Here is a 22013-nt window from a genome sequence, read left to right as displayed (position 1 = left end):
ATTGTTTCTGGTTCATTGCTAACAGTTGCTGATCTGGTTGTGCCCAATGCTGTTGCTGGCAATGGTGATGTCATTGGTACCAAGGGAGAAGGTTTGGGTGTAGTAGCAGACTCAACTAGACTTGTTGTTGTTGTCACTTTATCTTCTGTTGTATGTATCCTGATTGTTCCTGGTTCATTGCTAACAGTTGCTGATGTGGTTGTACCCAATGCAGGTGGTGGCAATGCTGATGTCACTGGTACCAAGGTAGAATCTTTGGGTGTAGTGTAGTAGCAGACTTTACTAGGCCTGTTGTTTTTGTCACTGTATCTTCTGTTGTAGTTATCCTGATTGTTTCCAATTCATTGCTAACAGTTGCAGCGGTGGTTGTGCCCAATGCAGTTGCTGGCAATGCTGATGTCACTGGTACAAATATTGAAACTTTGGGTGTAGTAGCAGACTCTACTAGGCCTGTTGTTGTTGTCACTGTATCTTCTGTTGTAGTTATTCTGATTGTTTCCGGTTTATTGCTAACAGTTGCTGCAGTGGTTGTGCCCAATGCAGTTTCTGGCAATGCTGATGTCACTGGTACCAAGGGAGAAGGTTTGGGTTTAGTAGCAGACTCTACTAGACCTGTTGTTGTTGTCACTGTATCTTCTGTTGTAGTTATTCTGATTGTTTCCGGTTTATTGCTAACAGTTGCTGCAGTGGTTGTGCCCAATGCAGTTTCTGGCAATGCTGATGTCACTGGTACCAAGGGAGAAGGTTTGGGTTTAGTAGCAGACTCTACTAGACCTGTTGTTGTTGTCACTTTATCTTCTGTTGTAGTTATCCCGATTTTTTCCGGCTCATTGCTAACAGTTGCTGATGTTGTTAAGCCCAATGCAGTTGCTGGCAATGTTGATGTCACTGGTACCAAGGTAGAATCTTTGGGTGTAGTAGCAGACTCTACTAGACCTGTTGTTGTTGTCACTGTATCTTCTGTTGTATTTATCCTTATTGTTTCTGGTTTATTGCTAACAGTTGCTGCAGTGGTCGTGCCCAATTCAGTTGCTGGCAATGCTGATGTCACTGTTATAAATGTAGAAGCTTTGGGTGTAGTAGCAGACTCTACTTGGTCTGTTGTTGTTGTCACTGTACCTTCTGTTGTAGTTATTCTAATTGTTTCTGGTTTTATCCTGATTGTTTCTGGTTTATTGCTAACAGTTGCTGATGTTGTTGTGCCCAATACAGTTGCTGGCAATGCTGATGTCACTGGTACCAAGGTTGAAACTTTGAGTGTAGTAGCAGACTCTATTAGGCCTGTTGTTGTTGTCACTGTATCTTCTGTTGCATTTATCCTGATTGTTTCTGGTTTATTGCTAACAGTTGCTGCAGTGGTTGTGCCCAATTCAGTTGCTGGCAATGCTGATGTCACTCGTACCAAGGTTGAAGCTGTAGGTGTAGTAGCAGACTCTACTAGACCTGTTGTTGTTGTCACTGTATCTTCTGTTGCATTTATCCTGATTGTTTCTGGTTTATTGCTAACAGTTGCTGATGTGGTTGTGCCCAATACAGTCGCTGGCAATGCTGATGTCACTCGTACCAAGGTTGAAGCTGTAGGTGTAGTAGCAGACTCTACTAGACCTGTTGTTGTTGTCACTGTATCTTCTGTTGTAGCTTTCCTGATTGTTTCTGGTTCATTGCTAACAGTTGCAGCAGTGGTTGTGCCCAATGCTGTTGCTGGCAATGGTGATGTCATTGGTACCAAGGGAGAAGGTTTGGGTGTAGTAGCAGACTCAACTAGACTTGTTGTTGTTGTCACTGTATCTTCTGTTGTATTTATCCTTATTGTTTCTGGTTCATTGCTAACAGTTGCTGATGTCATTGTGCCCAATGCAGTTGCTGGCAATGCTGATGTCACTGGAACCAAGGTAGAATCGTTGGGTGAAGTAGCAGACTCAACTAGGCCTGTTGTTGTTGTCACTGTATCTTCTGTTGTATTTATCCTTATTGTTTCTGGTTTATTGCTAACAGTTGCTGATGTTGTTGTGCCCAATACAGTTGCTGGCAATGCTGATGTCACTGGTACCAAGGTTGAAGCTTTGAGTGTAGTAGCGGACTCTACTACGCCTGTGGTTGTTGTCACTGTATTGCTGATGGTGTTGTGCCCAATACAGTAGCTGGCAATGCTGATGTCACTGGTACCAAGGTTGAAGCTTTGAGTGTAGTAGCGGACTCTACTAGGCCTGTGGTTGTTGTCACTGTATCTTCTGCAGTATTTATCCTGATTGTTTCTGGTTCATTGCTAACAGTTGCTGATCTGGTTGTGCCCAATGCAGTTTCTGGCAATGCTGATGTCACTGGCACCAAGGTTGAAGCTTTAGGTGTAGTAGCAGACTCTACTAGACCTGTTGTTGTTGTCACTGTATCTTCTGCAGTATTTATCCTGATTGTTTCTGGTTCATTGCTAACAGTTACTGATGTGGTTGTGCCCAATACAGTTGCTGGCAATGCGGATGTCACTGGTACCAAGGTTGAAGCTTTAGGTGTAGTAGCAGACTCTACTAGACCTGTTGTTGTTGTCACTGTATCTTCTGCAGTATTTATCCTGATTGTTTCTGGTTCATTGCTAACAGTTACTGATGTGGTTGTGCCCAATACAGTTGCTGGCAATGCGGATGTCACTGGTACCAAGGTTGAAGCTTTAGGTGTAGTAGCAGACTCTACTAGACCTGTTGTTGTTGTCACTGTATCTTCTGCAGTATTTATCCTGATTGTTTCTGGTTCATTGCTAACAGTTACTGATGTGGTTGTGCCCAATACAGTTGCTGGCAATGCGGATGTCACTGGTACCAAGGTTGAAGCTTTAGGTGTAGTAGCAGACTCTACTAGACCTGTTGTTGTTGTCACTGTATCTTCTGCAGTATTTATCCTGATTGTTTCTGGTTCATTGCTAACAGTTACTGATGTGGTTGTGCCCAATACAGTTGCTGGCAATGCGGATGTCACTGGTACCAAGGTTGAAGCTTTAGGTGTAGTAGCAGACTCTACTTGGTCTGTTGTTGTTGTTACTGTATCTTCTATTGTAGTTATTCTAATTGTTTCTGGTTTATTGCTAACAGTTACTGATGTGGTTGTGCCCAATACAGTTGCTGGCAATGCTGATGTCACTGGCACCAAGGTTGAAGCTTTAGGTGTAGTAGCAGACTCTACTAGACCTGTTGTTGTTGTCGTCACTGTATCTTCTGTTGTAGTTATCCTGATTGTTTCTGGCTCATTGCTAACAGTTGCTGATCTGGTTGTGCCCAATGCAGTTGCTGGCAATGCTGAGGTCACTGGTACCAAGGTTGAAGCTTTAGGTGTAGTAGCAGACTCTACTAGACCTGTTGTTGTTGTCGTCACTGTATCTTCTGTTGTAGTTATCCTGATTGTTTCTGGCTCATTGCTAACAGTTGCTGATCTGGTTGTGCCCAATGCAGTTGCTGGCAATGCTGAGGTCACTGGTACCAAGGTTGAAGCTTTAGGTGTAGTAGCAGACTCTACTAGACCTGTTGTTGTTGTCGTCACTGTATCTTCTGTTGTAGTTATCCTGATTGTTTCTGGCTCATTGCTAACAGTTGCTGATCTGGTTGTGCCCAATGCAGTTGCTGGCAATGCTGAGGTCACTGGTACCAAGGTTGAAGCTTTAGGTGTAGTAGCAGACTCTACTAGACCTGTTGTTGTTGTCGTCACTGTATCTTCTGTTGTAGTTATCCTGATTGTTTCTGGCTCATTGCTAACAGTTGCTGATCTGGTTGTGCCCAATGCAGTTGCTGGCAATGCTGAGGTCACTGGTACCAAGGTTGAAGCTTTAGGTGTAGTAGCAGACTCTACTAGACCTGTTGTTGTTGTCGTCACTGTATCTTCTGTTGTAGTTATCCTGATTGTTTCTGGCTCATTGCTAACAGTTGCTGATGTTGTTGTGCCTAATACAGTTGCTGGCAATGGTGATGTCACTGGTACCAAGGTTGAAGCTTTGGGTGTAGTAGCAGACTCTGCTAGGCCTGTTGTTGTTGTCACTGTATCTTCTGTTGTAGTTATCCTGATTGTTTCTGGCTCATTGCTAACAGTTGCTGATGTTGTTGTGCCCAATGCAGTTGCTGGCAGTGCTGATGTCACTGTTAAAAATGTAGAAGCTTTGGGTGTAGTAGCAGACTTTACTAGGCCTATTGTTGTTGTCACTGTATCTTCTGTTGTATTTATCCTGATTGTTTCTGGTTCATTGCTAACAGTTGCTGATGTTGTTGTGCGCAATGCAGTTGCTGGCAAATCTGATGTCACTGGTACCAAGGTAGAAGCTTTGGGTGTAGTAACAGACTCTACTAGACCTGTTGTTGTTGTCACTGTATCTTCTGTTGTAGTTATCCTGATTTTTTCCGGCTCATTGCTAACAGTTGCTGATGTTGTTGTGCCCAATGCAGTTGCTGGCAATGCTGATGTCACTGGTACCAAGGGAGAAGGTTTGGGTGTAGTAGCAGACTCTACTAGACCTGTTGTTGTTGTCACTGTATCTTCTGTTGTAGTTATCCTGATTTTTTCCGGCTCATTGCTAACAGTTGCTGATGTTGTTGTGCCCAATGCAGTTGCTGGCAATGCTGATGTCACTGGTACCAAGGGAGAAGGTTTGGGTGTAGTAGCAGACTCTACTAGACCTGTTGTTGTTGTCACTGTATCTTCTGTTGTAGTTATCCTGATTTTTTCCGGCTCATTGCTAACAGTTGCTGATGTTGTTGTGCCCAATGCAGTTGCTGGCAATGCTGATGTCACTGGTACCAAGGGAGAAGGTTTGGGTGTAGTAGCAGACTCTACTAGACCTGTTGTTGTTGACAGTGTATATTCTGTTGTATTTATCCTGATTGTTTCTGGTTTATTGTTAACAGTTGCTGCAGTGGTTGTGCCCAATTCAGTTGCTGACAATGCTGATGTCACTGTTACAAATGTAGAAGCTTTGGGTGTAGTAGCAGACTTTACTAGGCCTGTTGTTGTTGTCACTGTATCTTCTGTTGTAGTTATTCTAATTGTTTCTGGTTCATTGCTAACAGTTGCTGATGTGGTTGTGCCCAATACAGTTGCTGGCAAAGCTGATGTCACTGGTACCAAGGTAGAAGGTTTGGGTGTAGTAGCAGACTCTACTAGACCTGTTCTTGTTGTCATTGTATCTTCTCTTGTATTTATCCTGATTGTTTCTGGTTTATTGCTAACATTTGCTGCAGTGGTTGTGCCCAATTCAGTTTCTGGCAATGCTGATGTCACTGGCACCAAGGTAGAATCTTTGGGTGTAGTAGCAGACTCTACTAGACCTGTTGTTGTTGTCACTGTATCTTCTGTTGTAGTTATCCTGAATTGTTCTGGCTCATTGGTAACATTTGCTGGCAATGCTGATGTTGATCCTGTTGATGTTAACGTAGTTGCGCTTGTTGCCGCTGTAAAAATATCATTAGATGTCAGTATTTTTGTTGTTGGTGGTGCTGTTTCTGATGCAGACACTGTTGTTTTACTTGGTGTTATTGAATCAGTTTTGGCCGTTAAAGGTTCTGTTGTGACTTGAGGTGATGATGCAGATTGTACTGCACTGATTGTCACTGCCTCTGTTGTAGCTATTGTTTGTGTAGGCTGAAGTATTGCCGTTACCCCTATAGGTATCAAATATGCATCAAATTAGTGTACAATATTAACAATAAAAAAGATGAAAAATCTTTTAGAGTAACAATATTATTTGTAATCAGTAATCAACTGTTTTATCAACTGTTTTCTTTTTTAATTTTTCCCCCTTTCTTGAAGGTGCAGTGTGTAAATTTTAGCGGCATAGCGGTGAGGTTGCGAATTGCAACCAACGGCTCAGTCTCCCGCCCACCCTTCCCTTTAGAGAAGCTACGGTGGCCGATACAGGACTAAGATGTCGTAGTCTGAGACAGCAGAGATAGCCAGCGATGAGATTTCTTTACAAAGGTAAATTAAGGAATTATATTTACTTAATTAATAAATAAATCAATATGTTATTGCGAATATTATTGTTACTTGTTCATCATTGTGTCAGTGTTTTATTCGCAAGAACAACATAGTGACGAAATGCGTTCTGTCCTTTAAGAGCTACTGTACAAATATGGTGGTGACTTCCATGTAAGGGGACCCGCGGTGTATGTAGATATAAATTGCTCATTCTAAGTTAATAAAAACAGGACGGTTCATTATGTAACGTCTTTATACACCTCTGAAAACATAGTTATGTATATTATATTGCATTTCTGTCAATAGATCCTCCTAAATATTACACACTGCACCTTAAAAATGTTCCGTTATCAATGTTCTTTTAAATATTATTTGCTTGGTTACTTTTCATGCTGTTGCTTTCCATTGCCATGTTTATTTATTATTAACGGCCCTGTTACAAAGAAATGCCAAAATGGCCAAACCAAAAACATTTCCTTATTAAACAAATTGTCTCTCTGCTTTTCCTGAAGCTGATCATCATTATCTCAAAGGGACAGTTCACCCAAAAATTTAAATTCTGTCATCATTTATTCAGCCTCGTGTCATTCCGAACCCTTAAGACTTTTGCTCATCTTTGGAACACAAATTAAGATATTTCTAATGAATTCTAATGAGTTTCTGTCCCTCCATTGACAGTGTACACAACTACCACTTTTATGCTTCAAAAAATCATAAAGAAATTGTAAAATGAATCCATTGAAATCGAGCAGTTTTCAGAAGAGACTTGATCACTTTACAGGTGCATCTCAATAAATTAGAATGTCGTGGAAAAGTTCATTTATTTCAGTAATTCAACTCAAATTGTGAAACTCGTGTATTAAATAAATTAAATGCACATAGACTGAAGTAGTTTAAGTCTTTGGTTCTTTTAATTGTGATGATTTTGGCTCACATTTAACAAAAACCCACCAATTCACTATCTGAACAAATTAGAATACTTCATAAGACCAATAAAAAACATTTTTAGTGAATTGTTGGCCTTCTGGAAAGTATGTCCATTTAATGTACATGTACTCAATACTTGGTAGGGGCTCCTTTTGTTTTAATTACTGCCTCAATTCGGCGTGGCATGGAGGTGATCAGTTTGTGGCACTGCTGAGGTGGTATGGAAGCCCAGGTTTCTTTGACAGTGGCCTTAAGCTCATCTGCATTTTTTGGTCTCTAAAAATGTTTCTCATTTTCCTCTTGATCATCACAATTAAAAGAACCAAAGACTTAAACTGCTTCCGTCTGTGTGCATTGAATTTATTTAATACACGAGTTTCACAATTTGAGGGAGAGCGCGTGCAAACGCACATCAGCTTTTCGCTTCGGGAGCCGAGCCATCTCAGGACGAATCTCCGCGAGTGTTTGGAAGAAACAGTTGGCGTTGGTGTTACGGCGCGTCAGCGGGGGTTGCCATTCAGTGCTGCTCATCTTCGGCGTGCTGCAGCTGCCATTCTGCGGTCTCGCCACGACCTCCCCTGGGCGCTTCAGCGCTCTCTCTAAAAGAGTGTTTCCTTTTTTCCTAAAAGAGCAAATATCTAAAAGAGCTCCACGAGCGACGGGCGTCTTTTTAAAGATGGCTTCCCGCTCGTGCGTTTCTGGATGTGGTCGATGAACTTTTCCACGACATTCTAATTTATTGAGATGCACCCGTATATGATGAACAGATTTCATTTAGGCTTTTATTCACATATACATGAACTAACACACACATCAGTTATGGCGAACGTGAGCTCAATGCTTGCTTGACGTGTGAGAACGAATGAGGTTCATTCTTGTGTGTCAGCCGAAGATCAAACCTGCCTTAGCAGTATCACACAGCAGAATAATAGTCCTCCACTGCTGCTTGTTAAAGTTATACAATGTAGTCTTGTGTTTTATTAAAATTGATTATAATTTATATGATATCTCAAAAGGATATGCACTTGTACGCGGCGTGAGCTGCTGCGCACTCGCACTGCAACGCAAAATTTTCATAAAATATAATAACTTTCCATTTCAGTTTGTTTCTCACCAAACCCTCAGTATATCTTCAGAATGTTTGGAATATACGCCACGAGATGCATAGGATTATTTTACGACAGATATGCATCCGCTTCAAAAAAATAAAATAAAAAACTAAAGTCACCATTCTCTGCCATTAAATTGGCAAGTGTGAGCAGGACATTTTTGTGTTATTAAGTAATAAGCCTTTAGAACAACATTAAGGTGAGTAGTCACTCTAGTGCACACAGTTCCAATACATTGCGATGGGTTAAATAAACTCAATAAGCAGACAGACGCGACTACAGTCAAGCGCAGAAGTGCACAGAAAATAAGCAGCAGTCATATTTAAAGCAGTTTAAATTAATATTGAGTACTGGTTGATGTTCACTTGGATGTTTTCCCCATCGAGGGGAAATAACTTAATACTCTGTCATTTATAGTCGTATGGTAAAATGTATATTTTTAATTGTGTAACGTTACGTTCAAAATAACTACAAAATGTCATGCCTTTGAAAAATAAAGAGAACAACAGAATGCGCTGCTTTAGCGCGTCTCGGTCTCCTTGAGCATCTTTCCGGCGCATGCCACAAGCATTCCTTTAGATTATTTTACATTAAATGCATCATATAAGTCACTTTGGAATAAATCACAGTAGGCCTATGTATCATGATAAAAAAAGCGACTTTACAGTCTGGAAATACTTTAGGCTATAGCAAATAATTTCTCGGACCCCCTATCACTTTAAGAATTAAAGGGGTCATATGACATTGTTTTCCACATACTGTACATTATTGTTTCTCCTCTATGCCCCGCCTTTCTGAAACGCCTCGATTTTTACAAAGCTCATCGGTTTGAAAAGCGAGGTGTGCTCTGATTGGCCAGCTATCCAGTGCGTTGTGCAATGCGAATACCTCAAGCGTGTGACGGAAATGTTACACCCCTTACCATACTGTGATGCCATGTCCCGGCGTGACCAGACAAAACCAATAAAACCCATTATAAACGAGGCATTTGTTGCATCCAGTGAGGACATAATTACTGATTATAATGACTTATACTGTCTTTTTACGCGTTGCATTGCATCACGCCGCGTAAACATAAAACCATGTCTGCATTTGTGATCGAAGAAACGACAAACAACAAGCACTACTCTACACTGCTCAAAACTTGCGTTTGAATCATCAGTGGCAAATCCTTTAAATATGAAAACGTACTTACAGGCTGTGAATCAGCATTATTTGTCAGCATCATAGATTGTATAGGGTCAGCATGCACGCTGAAAGGGAAACAGGGGAACTGAATTCACCGGAACACAGGCATTGTAGGCTACTCTCCCAGGAAACAGTCCTCGTCCTCCGTAAAATGCGTTGCACACATCTGAATATTTGGTTTGAACTGTTCTGGAATAGTGTTGTAAATACAACTTAACCACTGATTTCTAGTTGTGTCCTCTTTTGGAAGACCAAACAAAGTAGTTTCACTTTCACAACGAAACACAGCATCTCCATGATATGGCGGTGGCAATAATACTACAGCGAGAATCAAAGGTACGCCTTCTTTCTTTGCATATACATTTGGGCGGTGTTATGCAAATCCTCCCACACAATGACGTAGACATGTGGGGGCGTGTTTATACAAGGCGTTTTAGGGGGGCATGGATGAGTCTTAACTTTTATAAAGAATATCTCTTTGGGAACTGAATTCACCGGAACACAGGCATTGTAGGCTACTCTCCCAGGAAACAGTCCTCGTCCTCCGTAAAATGCGTTGCACACATCTGAATATTTGGTTTGAACTGTTCTGGAATAGTGTTGTAAATACAACTTAACCACTGATTTCTAGTTGTGTCCTCTTTTGGAAGACCAAACAAAGTAGTTTCACTTTCACAACGAAACACAGCATCTCCATGATATGGCGGTGGCAATAATACTACAGCGAGAATCAAAGGTACGCCTTCTTTCTTTGCATATACATTTGGGCGGTGTTATGCAAATCCTCCCACACAATGACGTAGACATGTGGGGGCGTGTTTATACAAGGCGTTTTAGGGGGGCATGGACGAGTCTTAACTTTTATAAAGAATATCTCTTTGGATTTGAGACTTTAGTCTTTGCAACTTTAGGGATCTTATCTATTCACGAACAGCTTGTAACACTCCAAAGAGCAAGGAAAACTTGAAATCGCATCAGATATGACCCCTTTAAGAATCATGTGACACTGAATACTGGAGTAGTGACTGCTGAAAGTTCAGCTTTGTCATCACAGAAATGAATTACATATTAAAACACACTAAATTAAAAAAGTGGTCATTTTATATTGTAATAATGTTTCATTTTTGATTAAATTATTAAAATTAATGCAGCCTTGGAGAGCATAAGAGACATCTTTCAAAAACATTAACAAATCAATAACATTCCTAAATGTTTGAACAGTTGTATATAGTCATAACATATTTTGTCAAACCTGTTTGGGGCACTATAATTGTTGTTGCTGCATTTGTTGTTCCAGGTGCCACTGTAGACCATAAAGTTGTATCTGAAACCAGTGATGCAGTTGTGGATGTTGTTTCAGCTGTTGTACTTTCAAAACTAACTCCCGCACCTGATGTAGCTGGCAGATTTGCAGATGAAATGGCAGTTGTTGTTACTTTTGGAGCGTTTGAGCCATCCTTTACAGTTGTTGTCTGCGTACTGGTTGAAGCACCCTCTGATGCAGCAGTCTCCACTGGTGTCCATTTTAATGTCAATCCCAATGTATTTCTAGTGGTTGTGGGTATTATGTTGCTTGTTAGCTGTATTGCGGTAGTTGCTGGTGTGTTTAATGGAGTGGCTGTTCCTGGAAATACAGACATTGTGAGCTTTGATGTGGTGGCTGTTAGTTGCCTTGAGGTTTCTATTGCTATATTGTTTGAAGTGGAAGTTTTTGGCAGCATTGCTGAAGTTGTAGAATGTGTAATGGTTGTTTGTTGTCTTGAGTTGGTAGTTGGTAAGATTGTTGTTTTTGAAGTGGTGATTGTTGCTGGCACTGCTGAAGTTTGCAGCTCTGTTGTGGTTTCTGATATTTGTCTTGTAGTGGTCTTCTGTTTGCTGATATGTTCTTGAATGCTGGTTGTTAGGGGCTCTGTTGAAATGGTAGACTTTGTTTTGGTTGTTGAAGGCCCTAAAGTAGTTATTTGTGCAGTTGCTGGGAAAGATGAAGTGGGCAACATAGTTGTTGTTGCTGGTGATGAGCTGAATGATTTTGTTGATGTTGCGGCTGAGGTAATTGCAGGGGATATGGGAGGTGCTTTTTTAATTGCTGCCAAAAAAAGGAGAAAGAAATGTTTTACTAAGCATGCAGATAAAATCATATCAACAGACCTTCATAGTACATTCATAGTACCTTCATAATAAAAATAAATAAATAAATATATATATATATATTCAAATAGAAAATATCTGACATCAGGCTTTACACAGGGTTTAATGAAATTTAGAGAATTACTTAAATATTAATTTCTTACCTATTTCTAAAACGGGGTACCAGTATTTTCTGGAAATAACTAGTGGTCCTCTCCTGAAAGATGAAATTATTGTTAATATATTATTTTGCATGAAGAAAAAACACATTTTGTTCAAAAGAAATGCATTGAGTCTATTAGACAAGGCAAAAAAATCTTAAAAGTAAAATTCAAATCAGTCACTATAAGAGTTCTCAAACCTTTTTGCAAGGGAGAAAATTTTTTCAAGGTCTTTTTCATAATTATAACAGTGACTAAGACTAAGCTACAATTTGTACTCCTAGACGCCATTGGAGATAGGAAATTCTGGGTTAAATTTTTTCTTGACTATGGTTGAATTAATGAAATTAGTAATTCAAATAGCAAATAATTAAAATCATAAAACTTAAACAATTTAGCCACAATTTAATAAGTTTAACAAAAAAATGGCCTTATAAAATCTGTTTCATTTTTTTTCTCAAATTCAGTTGTATTGTTTTCATATTAATTGTTTTCCGTCTTAATTTTTCTGCATTCCATTTTAATGGTTGAAATAAATTTGAATAATCTAAAAACATGTCTAATAAATTGAATTCATAAAAATTTAACAACTTAATATTTTATTACAATTTGTACAATAATATGGTCACATGCAATCTTTTTTTTTTAGAAATTCTTTGTTGTTTGCTTTAATGTTTCTGTATTTATAATTTAATACAACTTTATTACCAAAAACGGCAGTAATCAAATGAAGACATAAAACATTAACAATTCAATCTTTTAAAATGTAATCAAATGAAAATTGAACAATTCCTTTTATTTGTTGGCAAACAAAGTGCTGTACAACTGAGGTTTACTATTGCAATTAATGAGAAAAATAGTGTGATTATTCCTTTAAAAATAAAGTTTTAATAATTTTATTATTATTATTATTACTTTGAGAAATACGTTTTACTGCAGGGATCCTCAAATCTGGCCCACAAGATCCACTTTCCTGCAGAGTTTAGCTCTAACCCTAATCAAACACACCTGAGCAAGCTAATCAATGTCTTCAGGATCATTAGAAAATCACAGGTAAGTAAGTTTGATCAGGGTTGGAGCTAAACTCTGCAGCGCATTGGCCCTCCAGGGCAAGATTTGAGGAACCCTGTTCTACTGTATAGTAATAAATTTCTCTCACATTTAAGTTAAACAGAACACTAATTTTGAGCTTTTATGCGCTTTAAATCTGGCCCTACATAGTAGTTGTATCCTGACTTTGTGAGATCTCAGGTCAAAAATAGTAAGAGCAGAACGAGATGTTTTCTGACTTACCTAAAAATTTTAATTTCTGTACGGTTGGCCACAGGCCAGTATTCCAGTGCTCTGTCCTATAGAAATAAAGATAAATGCCATTTAAAATGTATTCAATTGATAGTGAAAAATTGTAAATGTGCTATGACCTTACATTCAATTGGGTCCTGTCATTTTGGTCTGGTGAGGGCATATGATGTGAAACTGCTGATGATGTGAAAGAGGTAATAATAAAAATGATATTAGTTATAAAAATAGGGTATGTGAAAACAGCAGTTATTGATTATATTTCTTTAAAAAAATGTTTTTTTAATTTACTGGTGTTACTAGTCTACCACTGTAGACAATGACAGATAATTTGTTTTTACCTGAATCCGTCAAATTATTTAGATTTTCACATGTTGGCCCCAACAATCCTGATGGAATAGATATAATTACCATTAGTTTGACTCTTTTTGCAGTAAACATTGTAAACATTTTGCAACTGTATGTTGTACAAACATTAAAAACTTGAATAGATATTTACCTATAATAATAAATAGAACCACTAAGGGGGACATGGTCCTTTTCATGTCACCCCGTGTTCCTGCAAATACATGAAAAATTATTACACAAACTTAACAACAAAAGAAGGCGGTGCTTCTAGCAGGGGGACTTTGGGACACTGGATATAATATTACAGTCAGAAAGCATCATTTATGCTTATACTGATGCTGGTGATGTTATCAGATTTATTTTCTTTTAGCTCAGTTGTTTTTGGTATTACCAGTCACAAAAATGTCAATGCCTGAATGGCTGGGGGAAATAAATGTTCTCTTCAGCTTGCTAGGAAGATGACGAAGCAACTTGAACAGAACAAACGGGTCAAACTGGCTTTTCTTTTTTTTCTTCTTTTTTTTATCACAGGCCACATTATAGAAGTATTAGCAAAATCTTAATGTCAGCTGGTCAGTGTTAGATTCATTCAGTTTTTGATGTGCATATTCTCTTTGCATTTTTGTTCAAGAGATTCAATTCTTAAATATTTTATATACATGAATGTATAAATATAAATATACATATTCTCATTTAACTAAGACATGTACACTTTCTTTTCCTGCTATTCTATCTGAAATTTAACCTGCTGGATTTTAAAGAGCAGGTCATATGGGTTTTTGAAAAAATATCTCTTTTGCAGTTTATAAGGTAGCTATCCTTAAATGAAAACAATCTGCAAAGTTGTTAATCAAAAAAGTGCATGATAAATAAAGATATTGTCTCTCAAAAGAGAGAGTCAATTCTGAATCGCCTTAACGAGTGGTCATATTTTCGAATATTTTGCCTGTTACCGGTATACGTCACTGGGTAACACATTTGCATAATCCCTGCCCACTGGCGAGTCTGACCTGCCCACAAACACTTCCGCTAGTTAGTGTGTTTACATCATGTCGAGAAGACGCTGTGTTGAAGGATACCACAGATATACAATTCAAACCTTTTGTTGTGCATGTCATTTTACCAAGGACTGCTTCTCTAATCTTGGCTTTTATCTTCATTGGCTTCTTCTAATCTTCTTAATTTGGACTAACAAGCTCTCCGAAGCACAACCTGTAAGTATGATTGATATGTTATGTGTACATTTTCAATTGAGTGCTCAAAACGTTTTTGTGCTAATATGTGATGTACACCTAGTGCAGCTACAGGTTTCCAGGTAAAGCATGATATTATTGTCTTACTGAAGTAGTTCTGATAATTTAGCTGTGAACCCACTATTTCCTAAAAATTTTTTTATAACTCATCCGTTTAAATTATATTAAGCCTTAAAGTGCTGCATAATTAAGGGCGTGGCCACTTGAGTGACAGGTGGATTGCCGCTGCTGTCACCACCATCGAGCTAGGTGGGTGTGGTTTCAACAACCAGCTCCCGCCTCTTTGCCCATCTTCGATTATCCGGGAGTTACGCGTGGTGACGCACTGTCAAGATGGCGACGGCCGGCTCTGCCCACTTTTGAGCTTCAAAAACTCACTTCGGAACCCTACGGGTGATGTCACGGACACTACTTCCATGTTTTTATACAGTCTATGCTTGGAACGAATCGTTTAGAAATCATTGGCAAATTACTCTAATGTTAAATGTATATTCTGAGAAAATTACAATGTTTTCTGACCGTAGATGCATTTAAACCTGCTGTAGGGGACGCCAACACAATATTAGGACACTTTAAAATACCATATGACCTGCTCTTTAAGTAATTTAGTTAGACAATCAAATAGCAATGAGGTTGCCTATAGAGATGACGTGTATAGATTGGTTGAATGGTGCACAGACAACAATTTAAGACAAAGGAGCTAGTCATAGACTTCAGGCGACATCGAGAGGAACTTCAGCCCTTGGAAATAAAGTGAGAGGAGGTGGAGAGAGTGTACTGTTTTAAGTTCTTGGGCATCCATGTTAGTGACCTTAAGTGGACTGTTATCACTGCTGCTCTGGTCAAAAAGTCCCAACAGAGACTTTACTTTCTCCGAACTTTGAGAAAGGCCCATCTCTCTGCCAGACTGTTGAAGTCGTTCTATCACTGTACGGCAGAAAGTATTCTAACATACTGCATTAGTCCATACAGTCTGGTATGGAAATTGTTCAATGGCTGAAAGAGCTGCACTGCAAAGGGTTATTAAAATCTCACAAAAGATTATCAGACTTTCACTACCCCCACCCTTGATGACATCTACAGGCTTCGCTGTCAGAGCAGAGCCTGTACTATTATCAAGGATGAGTTATAAACAGAATTCACCCCCCTCACAGTTGTCATGAAGGGCAAAATTAGCTACAGTATATAGACCAAAATAGTTTTTTGAACCAGGCTGTAAATATGTTTTTTTCTGCTGTAAATTTGGGCATTTTAACATGGGAAGTCTATGGGATTGACTCCCTTTTGCAGCCAGCCTCTAGCGGCCAGCTGACGAATTACAGTTTAAGTCACTTCGCAAAATAGAGTGGGAGGTTGCCGCTTGGACAGCACTCACCCTTTTCACAATCTGTTTGCACTACTGCCATCTGGAAGATGCTACAGAGCTTAAAAGACTCGCACCTCCAGATTCAGAAACAGCTTTTACCCAACAGCCATACTCAAACTGAATTCTTTCCTCCACGTTTTTCTTTCTTCATAACTACCCCTAAAATTTTGAAAGGATGGACTGTGCCATACTACTGCAAAGAAATGCACAAGTCACTTTAATATTGGTTTTTAGGTTTCTTATAGGACTAATTCATCTCATTTTTTATGTTTATTTATTTATTTATATGCATGGTTTTTATGAGGGTGAATGTAGATGGATATAGTTGCATTTCCATGAGAGATATGAAATTTTGTTGCATGCTACTTGCAACGATAAAGGTATTCAATTCAATTCAAAATAGCAGACAAAAGTGTTAAGAATAAATTCAAATATACGAGCAACACTTTGTCTGTATATCAATTTTTGTTCATTAATAAATGAAGCCTCTAGACCTTAAGCAGCAAGCATGAAGCAGCACTATTCCATGGTTAACTGTAGGAATTTGGGTTTGTTTGTTGTGCTCACAAATTCAAGTGGTTCAAGTGAACTCAAAAACCCACCAAGTGTCTGACTTCATGACATGCCATAGTTTTGTTTTTGCTTTTTTGCAAGAAACACATGCACATTGACATGTTATAATGTGCAGTGCTGTACATAATTAGCTGAACAATGTAACATAATTTTATGTAGGCTATGTATATATTTTACATTACGTCATACTGCCTTACAGTTGCTAGTACAGTAAAACACTAAAAGCTGTGTATTATCTACCTGATAAAATATTTTAGAGCTTGGCATTATCAGAAAAAAATATTCATTATAAAATTGTCCATTTTTGAATGTAAGTTGAATGTTGAAATAATTAGATGCTTTAGCTTATTTTAATTCTTCTTCTTCTCTTTTTCCTAACAATCATTTTAAGTCATTTTGAGGCCTCTTGGTTGACAACTGCTGCTCTTAGATGATGTTGCAGGAAATTAATTCCCAAGAAAATACAACATCAAGTAACAAATCCTTAGAATATAGAGAGCTTTCAGTATAAACCAGTTTTGAGGGAAAAAAAATAGTGCTGTGGACATTTTTGGATATTATTTGTATGCATTGAGATATATGTGTTATTTGTTTGTTTGTGTTGGCAGCCTGACTGAATTATGAGTATTTGTGACCCTGGACCACAAAACCAATCTTAAGTCGCACAGGTACTGTATATTTGTAGCAATAGCCAAAAATACATTGTATGGGTCAAAATTATAGATTTTTCTTTTATGTTTCTAAGTAAAGATCATGTTCCATGAAGATATTTCCTACCGTAAATATATCAAAACTTAATTTTTGTTTAATAATATGCATTGCTAAAGATTTCATTTGGACAACTTTAAAGGCGATTTTCTCAATATTCCAGATATTCAAATAGTTGTATCTCAGCCAAATATGGTCTTAACCTAACAAACTATACATCAATGGAAAGCTTATTTATTCAGCTTTCATATGATGTAGAAATCTCAATTTTGAAGAATTGACACTTAAGACTGGTTTTGTGGTCCAGGGTCACATTTGTGCTTTCTAAATATGAACATGGTTAAACATGCTTGATGATGATTTCTGCATAGTTTTGTAGAAGTCATTACACAGATTACAATATGAGAAAACAATTAATAGTTTTCTTTACTTTTTTAATGTTGACCAGTAAAACTCTTTATCCACTTTTTAGAAATGTCTACGTTTGCCCCAATATTTTTGAACGACAAGGGCCTTAAAGTGTTCCCAGACTTTTTCATAAATTGTTCATACACCCCCTTAATAGTAATTTTAAGTGTTGATGTTTATCATCCAAATACAGATCACTAAAAAGTCCACAGCTTACAATAAGTTATTACCAGCACTGAAAGATTTCACACGGAAATGCCATTTGAAAACAATGAACAAAGATGACGTGTGAATGTTATGTGTTAAATCAATAGGGCTAAAACCAGTTTTGCATAGTTTACCACACATCCAGTAAAATGTGTCGAGAACACATTCATTGTATTTAAAGAGACTAACCTAATAAATAAATTGCTTATGTTTTTCAGGAAGGAAAGGAGAAACCCAAAATCTCACTAAAGTAACTTTTAACATGTAAGAATAGCATGGCACAGCTCTATTACATATTCAAAACCGCTGTCCTAGCAATTGCATCTGGCAGTTGATAAAATGGCAGTATTTTATTAAATTTGAATATACCAAAAAAGAATCTTCATACTTGGTCTAATTTAACAGTGTGACAATTCTGAGATATATACAAATAACACATAGTATTGTGATCATTTATCAGCTGCATGCCCTTACCCATTATTAGTCCTTTGTTCAGTTCTTTAGGTTACCATAAATGTAATAAAATCCACATCATATTGCGAAAAATAAACGATATAGATAAGCCTAATTTTCCTTCCTTTTTGAGTGATGACTAAACTAGTCAGATCTTTTCTTCCAGTTAAAGCTCAGTCAGTTGATGCTTAGTCTGCATTGCAATTTTCTTCACTGCTGTCGCAGGTGGAGCAGCACAGAGACATCCTTGAAATGTAAAGCATGTTCCTGAATTCGCACATCGTTACCTGAATTTCAGCATTGCATATTTGTTTGACGCTCTCTCTGTAATTGCCTTAGGGAAGCTTAGCTGCTCTCACTTTACTTTTATTAAGATAATATGCTTTTAAGAATAAATTTAATATAGTCTCTAACAAAATTATACTTTCAGATGTTTTAATTTCAGTCTTTTTTTTTATCATGGAGAAGCTTAAATCAGACCTCTACTGGGCAGGACAGCAACAAAGCAGCTGACATTTTTAACCTTAAATAATAGGATGATTGATGCTGCATGTTACTTTCACAGATTGTCTGTTCAGTGTTATGAATTACATTTAGAGAAAACAATTCTTTGAGTAACATTGAACTAGAAGGTTGCATTTGTCAACTACATTGTTAACATGAACAAACAATGAACAGCATTTATTATCGTATGTCAATTTCAACATTTGTTAATACATTTTATACAGTCTTAATATCTTTTGATATTGCCTAATCCTCTTTGAATTTACATGAATGATCAATGAACAGTTTTATTTTTATTAACTAACAAATATGAATAAATGCTGTAAGAAATATATTGCTAATTTTAGTTCATATTACATAAAGCATTAACTAATGACTGAGATTTTATTGTAAAGTGCACAAAATGTTAAATTTCTTTTATATAGAATACAGGAACGTAGGTTGTATTCCGAAATTGTGGTGTTCATTTTCAAATGAAAAATCCTGAGACCAGACAGAATAGCTTTAAAAGTATCTAAAATATCAAATGTTTGTATTATAAACAGCATGAAGATAAATAATTCTATTGTGGTAGCAACAACTGATAAAGATAACATGAAACATGATACAATAGTAATATTGAAATACAGTAAGCAGTTTCATATACAAGACATGATGCCAGTCAGGAAGGGAACCTTCCTGGCTTCATGGGGAAAAAGCAGGTAGCACCGTGTGTGTGTATTATTAACCCAGAAGATATCAATACAATATCAATTATTATATCAATGTGACTTGCGCATTTCAGAATATGGTTTTACTGTCTGTGTTAATGGTTTTGAAAGCATTAACCTTTATTTGGAGACTATTAGGAATTAAATTGTATTGTTATTTGGGTAGCACTTTATTTTACAGTCCTGTTCCACATCTACATACTATGCACTTGTTATAGTAATTACAATACTAACCCTGAATCTACCCCTAAACCTAACCCAAGTAATTACCCTATATTATCCTGTACTTTCTTAGGTAAGAACACTGTAAGTGCAAATAAAATTTAACCATTATTTGTATTGTAAATCAACAAAAAATATCTATATTAATATCGACATTGTTCCGATTTCAGATAAATGTGTAAAATCATGCGTAAAGTATAGTATAACCTATCATGTGCTGTATTGGTCAATGACCAACACATCAGCTCTTGTGAAAATCATAGCATGTATGAATGTGCTGTCTAAATATTATTATATCAATCTGAAATGAATGACAGCATCCTCATTGCTGAGCATTTAACCACGTCAGCTGCAAAACATGCAAAACCTGTTTTTGTTGTGCGTGTGAAGAAAATTGTCTTGATTTTGTTTTCGATTCAGACAGAATTAGTACTAATACTGTCAGTGTCTGAATTGCTAACAGTCAACATAATCATTCAAATTATCTACATATCATATACCAACACCACAACCCATTTATTTTTCAGATAGAAAAGTTGCACATTGTGAGTTTTGCCTTGAAGTGCAAATAATTACATATTAAAGGGGTCATATGATGCAATTTCACATATTCCGTTCTCTTTGGAGTGTTACAAGCTGTTCGTGCATAGATAAGATCCATAAAGTTGCAAAGACTAAAGTCTCAAACCCAAAGAGATATTCTTTATAAAAGTTAAGACTGTTCCACGCCCTCCTAAAATGCCTTGTTTAAACACGCCCCCACATGTCTACATCACTGTGTGGGAAGATTTGCATAACGCCACCCAAATGTTCACACAAAGAAAGAAGGTGTAACCTTTATTCTCGCTGTATGTAGTATTGTTGTTGCCACCGCCATGTCGTGGAGACGCTGTGTTTCGTTGTTAAAGCTAAACTACTTTGTTTGGCCTTCCAAAAGAGGACGATATCCGCTTCATCATGCCTAGAGCTGATCTGTGCTGGTCGCTGAGGAAATACATCAACTTTGCGCTGTGGATCGCCGGATCGGCTTTCACCGTGGACGAAGCGGATTCCAGACCGGGGTCGCCACATGTGGTTGCCGCTAGGGGATGACCGATTATCGGCCTGGCCGATTATCGCCGCCGATATTAAGCATTTTTATGATTATCGGTATCAGTCATTTTCAAAACCGATTCGCCGATAAAATAACTCAATTTTGAAACGCGCTATTTGACTCTGATGCAGCCTGTAAGAACTCACCACTCTGTGGCCTAAAGCAGTCTCCGCTCACGGCTCATCTGATTTGTTGGGAGTCATGAGTCCGACCAATCAATGCGGACTTCACTCTCACTCCGAAAGCGCTTGCTAACTGGAGCTGCTTCAGTGATCACGCATCAGTTGTCTCTAGGTAAGGTAAGGTAGCAGCAGATGTTGCTTAAATTGCAATAGATCCCAATCCACTAACGTTGCACTGAAGTTGCAAAACACCTCAATATTATCTATGATTTCCGCGATGCAGAGAAAGCGGACGGAATCGCGGAATCCAGTCATATAAATGGAATTTACTGTATGACGCGGAATGTCACGGAATTTGTCAAAGTTTGGATGAATGAATCAAAAGTAGGTCAGTACACTTAAATAGAGTCACAATATGGACTAGTATCTGTAAATATTAAGCCGCAAAAATACTATTTAAATATGGATCCAGCATGTTCTGCGTGTCTCTGTATGTAAATGGAAAAGACGCACGGTGTTGTTTTCTACACATACAGGTGCATCTCAATAAATTAGAATGTCGTGGCAAAGTTAATTTATTTCAGTAATTCAACTCAAATTGTGAAACTCGTGTATTAAATAAATTCAATGCACACAGTCTGAAGTAGTTTAAGTCTTTGGTTCTTTTAATTGTGATGATTTTGGCTCACATTTAACAAAAACCCACCAATCTCAACAAATTAGAATACTTCATAAAACCAATAATAAACATTTTTAGTGAATTGTTGGCCTTCTGGAAGGTATGTTCATTTACTGTACATGTACTCAATACTTGGTAGGGGCTCCTTTTGCTTTAATAACTGCCTCAATTCGGCGTGGCATGGAGGTGATCAGTTTGTGGCACTGCTGAGGTGGTATGGAAGCCCAGGTTTCTTTTACAGTGGCCTTCAGCTCATCTGCATTTTTTGGTCTCTTGTTTCTCATTTTCCTCTTGACAATACCCCATAGATTCTCTATGGGGTTCAGGTCTGGTGAGTTTGCTGGCCAGTCAAGCACACCAACACCATGGTCATTTAACCAACTTTTGGTGCTTTTGGCAGTGTGGGCGGGTGCCAAATCCTGCTGGAAAATGAAATCAGCATCCTCAAAAAGTTGGTTAGAAGAAGGAAGCATGAAGTGCTCCAAAATTTCTTGGTAAACGGGTGCAGTGACGTTGGTTTTCAAAAAACACAATGGACCAACACCAGCAGATGACATTGCACCCCAAATCATCACAGACTGTGCAAACTTAACACTGGACTTCAAGC

The 22013-nt window shown here is 37.9% G+C and overlaps 2 protein-coding genes across 2 annotated transcripts; one reads left to right on the top strand and one right to left on the bottom strand.

The window, feature by feature from the left end:
* The first annotated feature begins 846 nt into the window (after nucleotides 1–846).
* On the top strand, nucleotides 847–5342 carry LOC107552420 (uncharacterized). Its single transcript, XM_016234291.1, has 7 exons — nucleotides 847–856; nucleotides 1003–1737; nucleotides 1834–1905; nucleotides 1996–2046; nucleotides 2139–2993; nucleotides 3156–5263; nucleotides 5334–5342. Exons 1-7 carry the CDS (start codon nucleotides 847–849, stop codon nucleotides 5340–5342), a joined length of 3840 nt encoding a protein of 1279 aa, XP_016089777.1.
* A 5437-nt stretch (nucleotides 5343–10779) lies between these two features.
* LOC107552409 (salivary glue protein Sgs-3-like) lies at nucleotides 10780–18122 on the bottom strand. Its single transcript, XM_016234281.1, has 8 exons — nucleotides 18098–18122; nucleotides 13260–13319; nucleotides 13102–13149; nucleotides 12888–12940; nucleotides 12755–12810; nucleotides 11465–11517; nucleotides 10898–11259; nucleotides 10780–10797 (listed from the first exon to the last, which is right to left on the bottom strand). The coding sequence occupies exons 1-8, from the start codon at nucleotides 18099–18101 to the stop codon at nucleotides 10780–10782; spliced, it is 654 nt and encodes a 217-aa protein (XP_016089767.1). The 5' UTR covers nucleotides 18102–18122.
* Between the last annotated feature and the right edge of the window lie 3891 nt (nucleotides 18123–22013).

This window comes from Sinocyclocheilus grahami, unplaced genomic scaffold (assembly GCF_001515645.1).
Source record: "Sinocyclocheilus grahami isolate Dianchi unplaced genomic scaffold, SAMN03320097.WGS_v1.1 scaffold17.1, whole genome shotgun sequence".
Taxonomy (NCBI): Eukaryota; Metazoa; Chordata; class Actinopteri; order Cypriniformes; family Cyprinidae; genus Sinocyclocheilus; species Sinocyclocheilus grahami.
This window is presented reverse-complemented; position numbering and strand designations above follow the sequence as displayed.

Coding starts and splice junctions, on each gene's coding strand:
- LOC107552420 (XM_016234291.1), top strand. Junction 1,906..1,995: donor AACCAAGGTAGAATCGTTGG/GTGAAGTAGCAG, acceptor TATTGCTAACAG/TTGCTGATGTTGTTGTGCCC. Junction 2,047..2,138: donor TGGCAATGCTGATGTCACTG/GTACCAAGGTTG, acceptor TGCCCAATACAG/TAGCTGGCAATGCTGATGTC.
- LOC107552409 (XM_016234281.1), bottom strand. Junction 12,941..13,101: donor AAATAATTTGACGGATTCAG/GTAAAAACAAAT, acceptor TCACATCATCAG/CAGTTTCACATCATATGCCC. Junction 11,260..11,464: donor GTACCCCGTTTTAGAAATAG/GTAAGAAATTAA, acceptor TTTTTTTGGCAG/CAATTAAAAAAGCACCTCCC.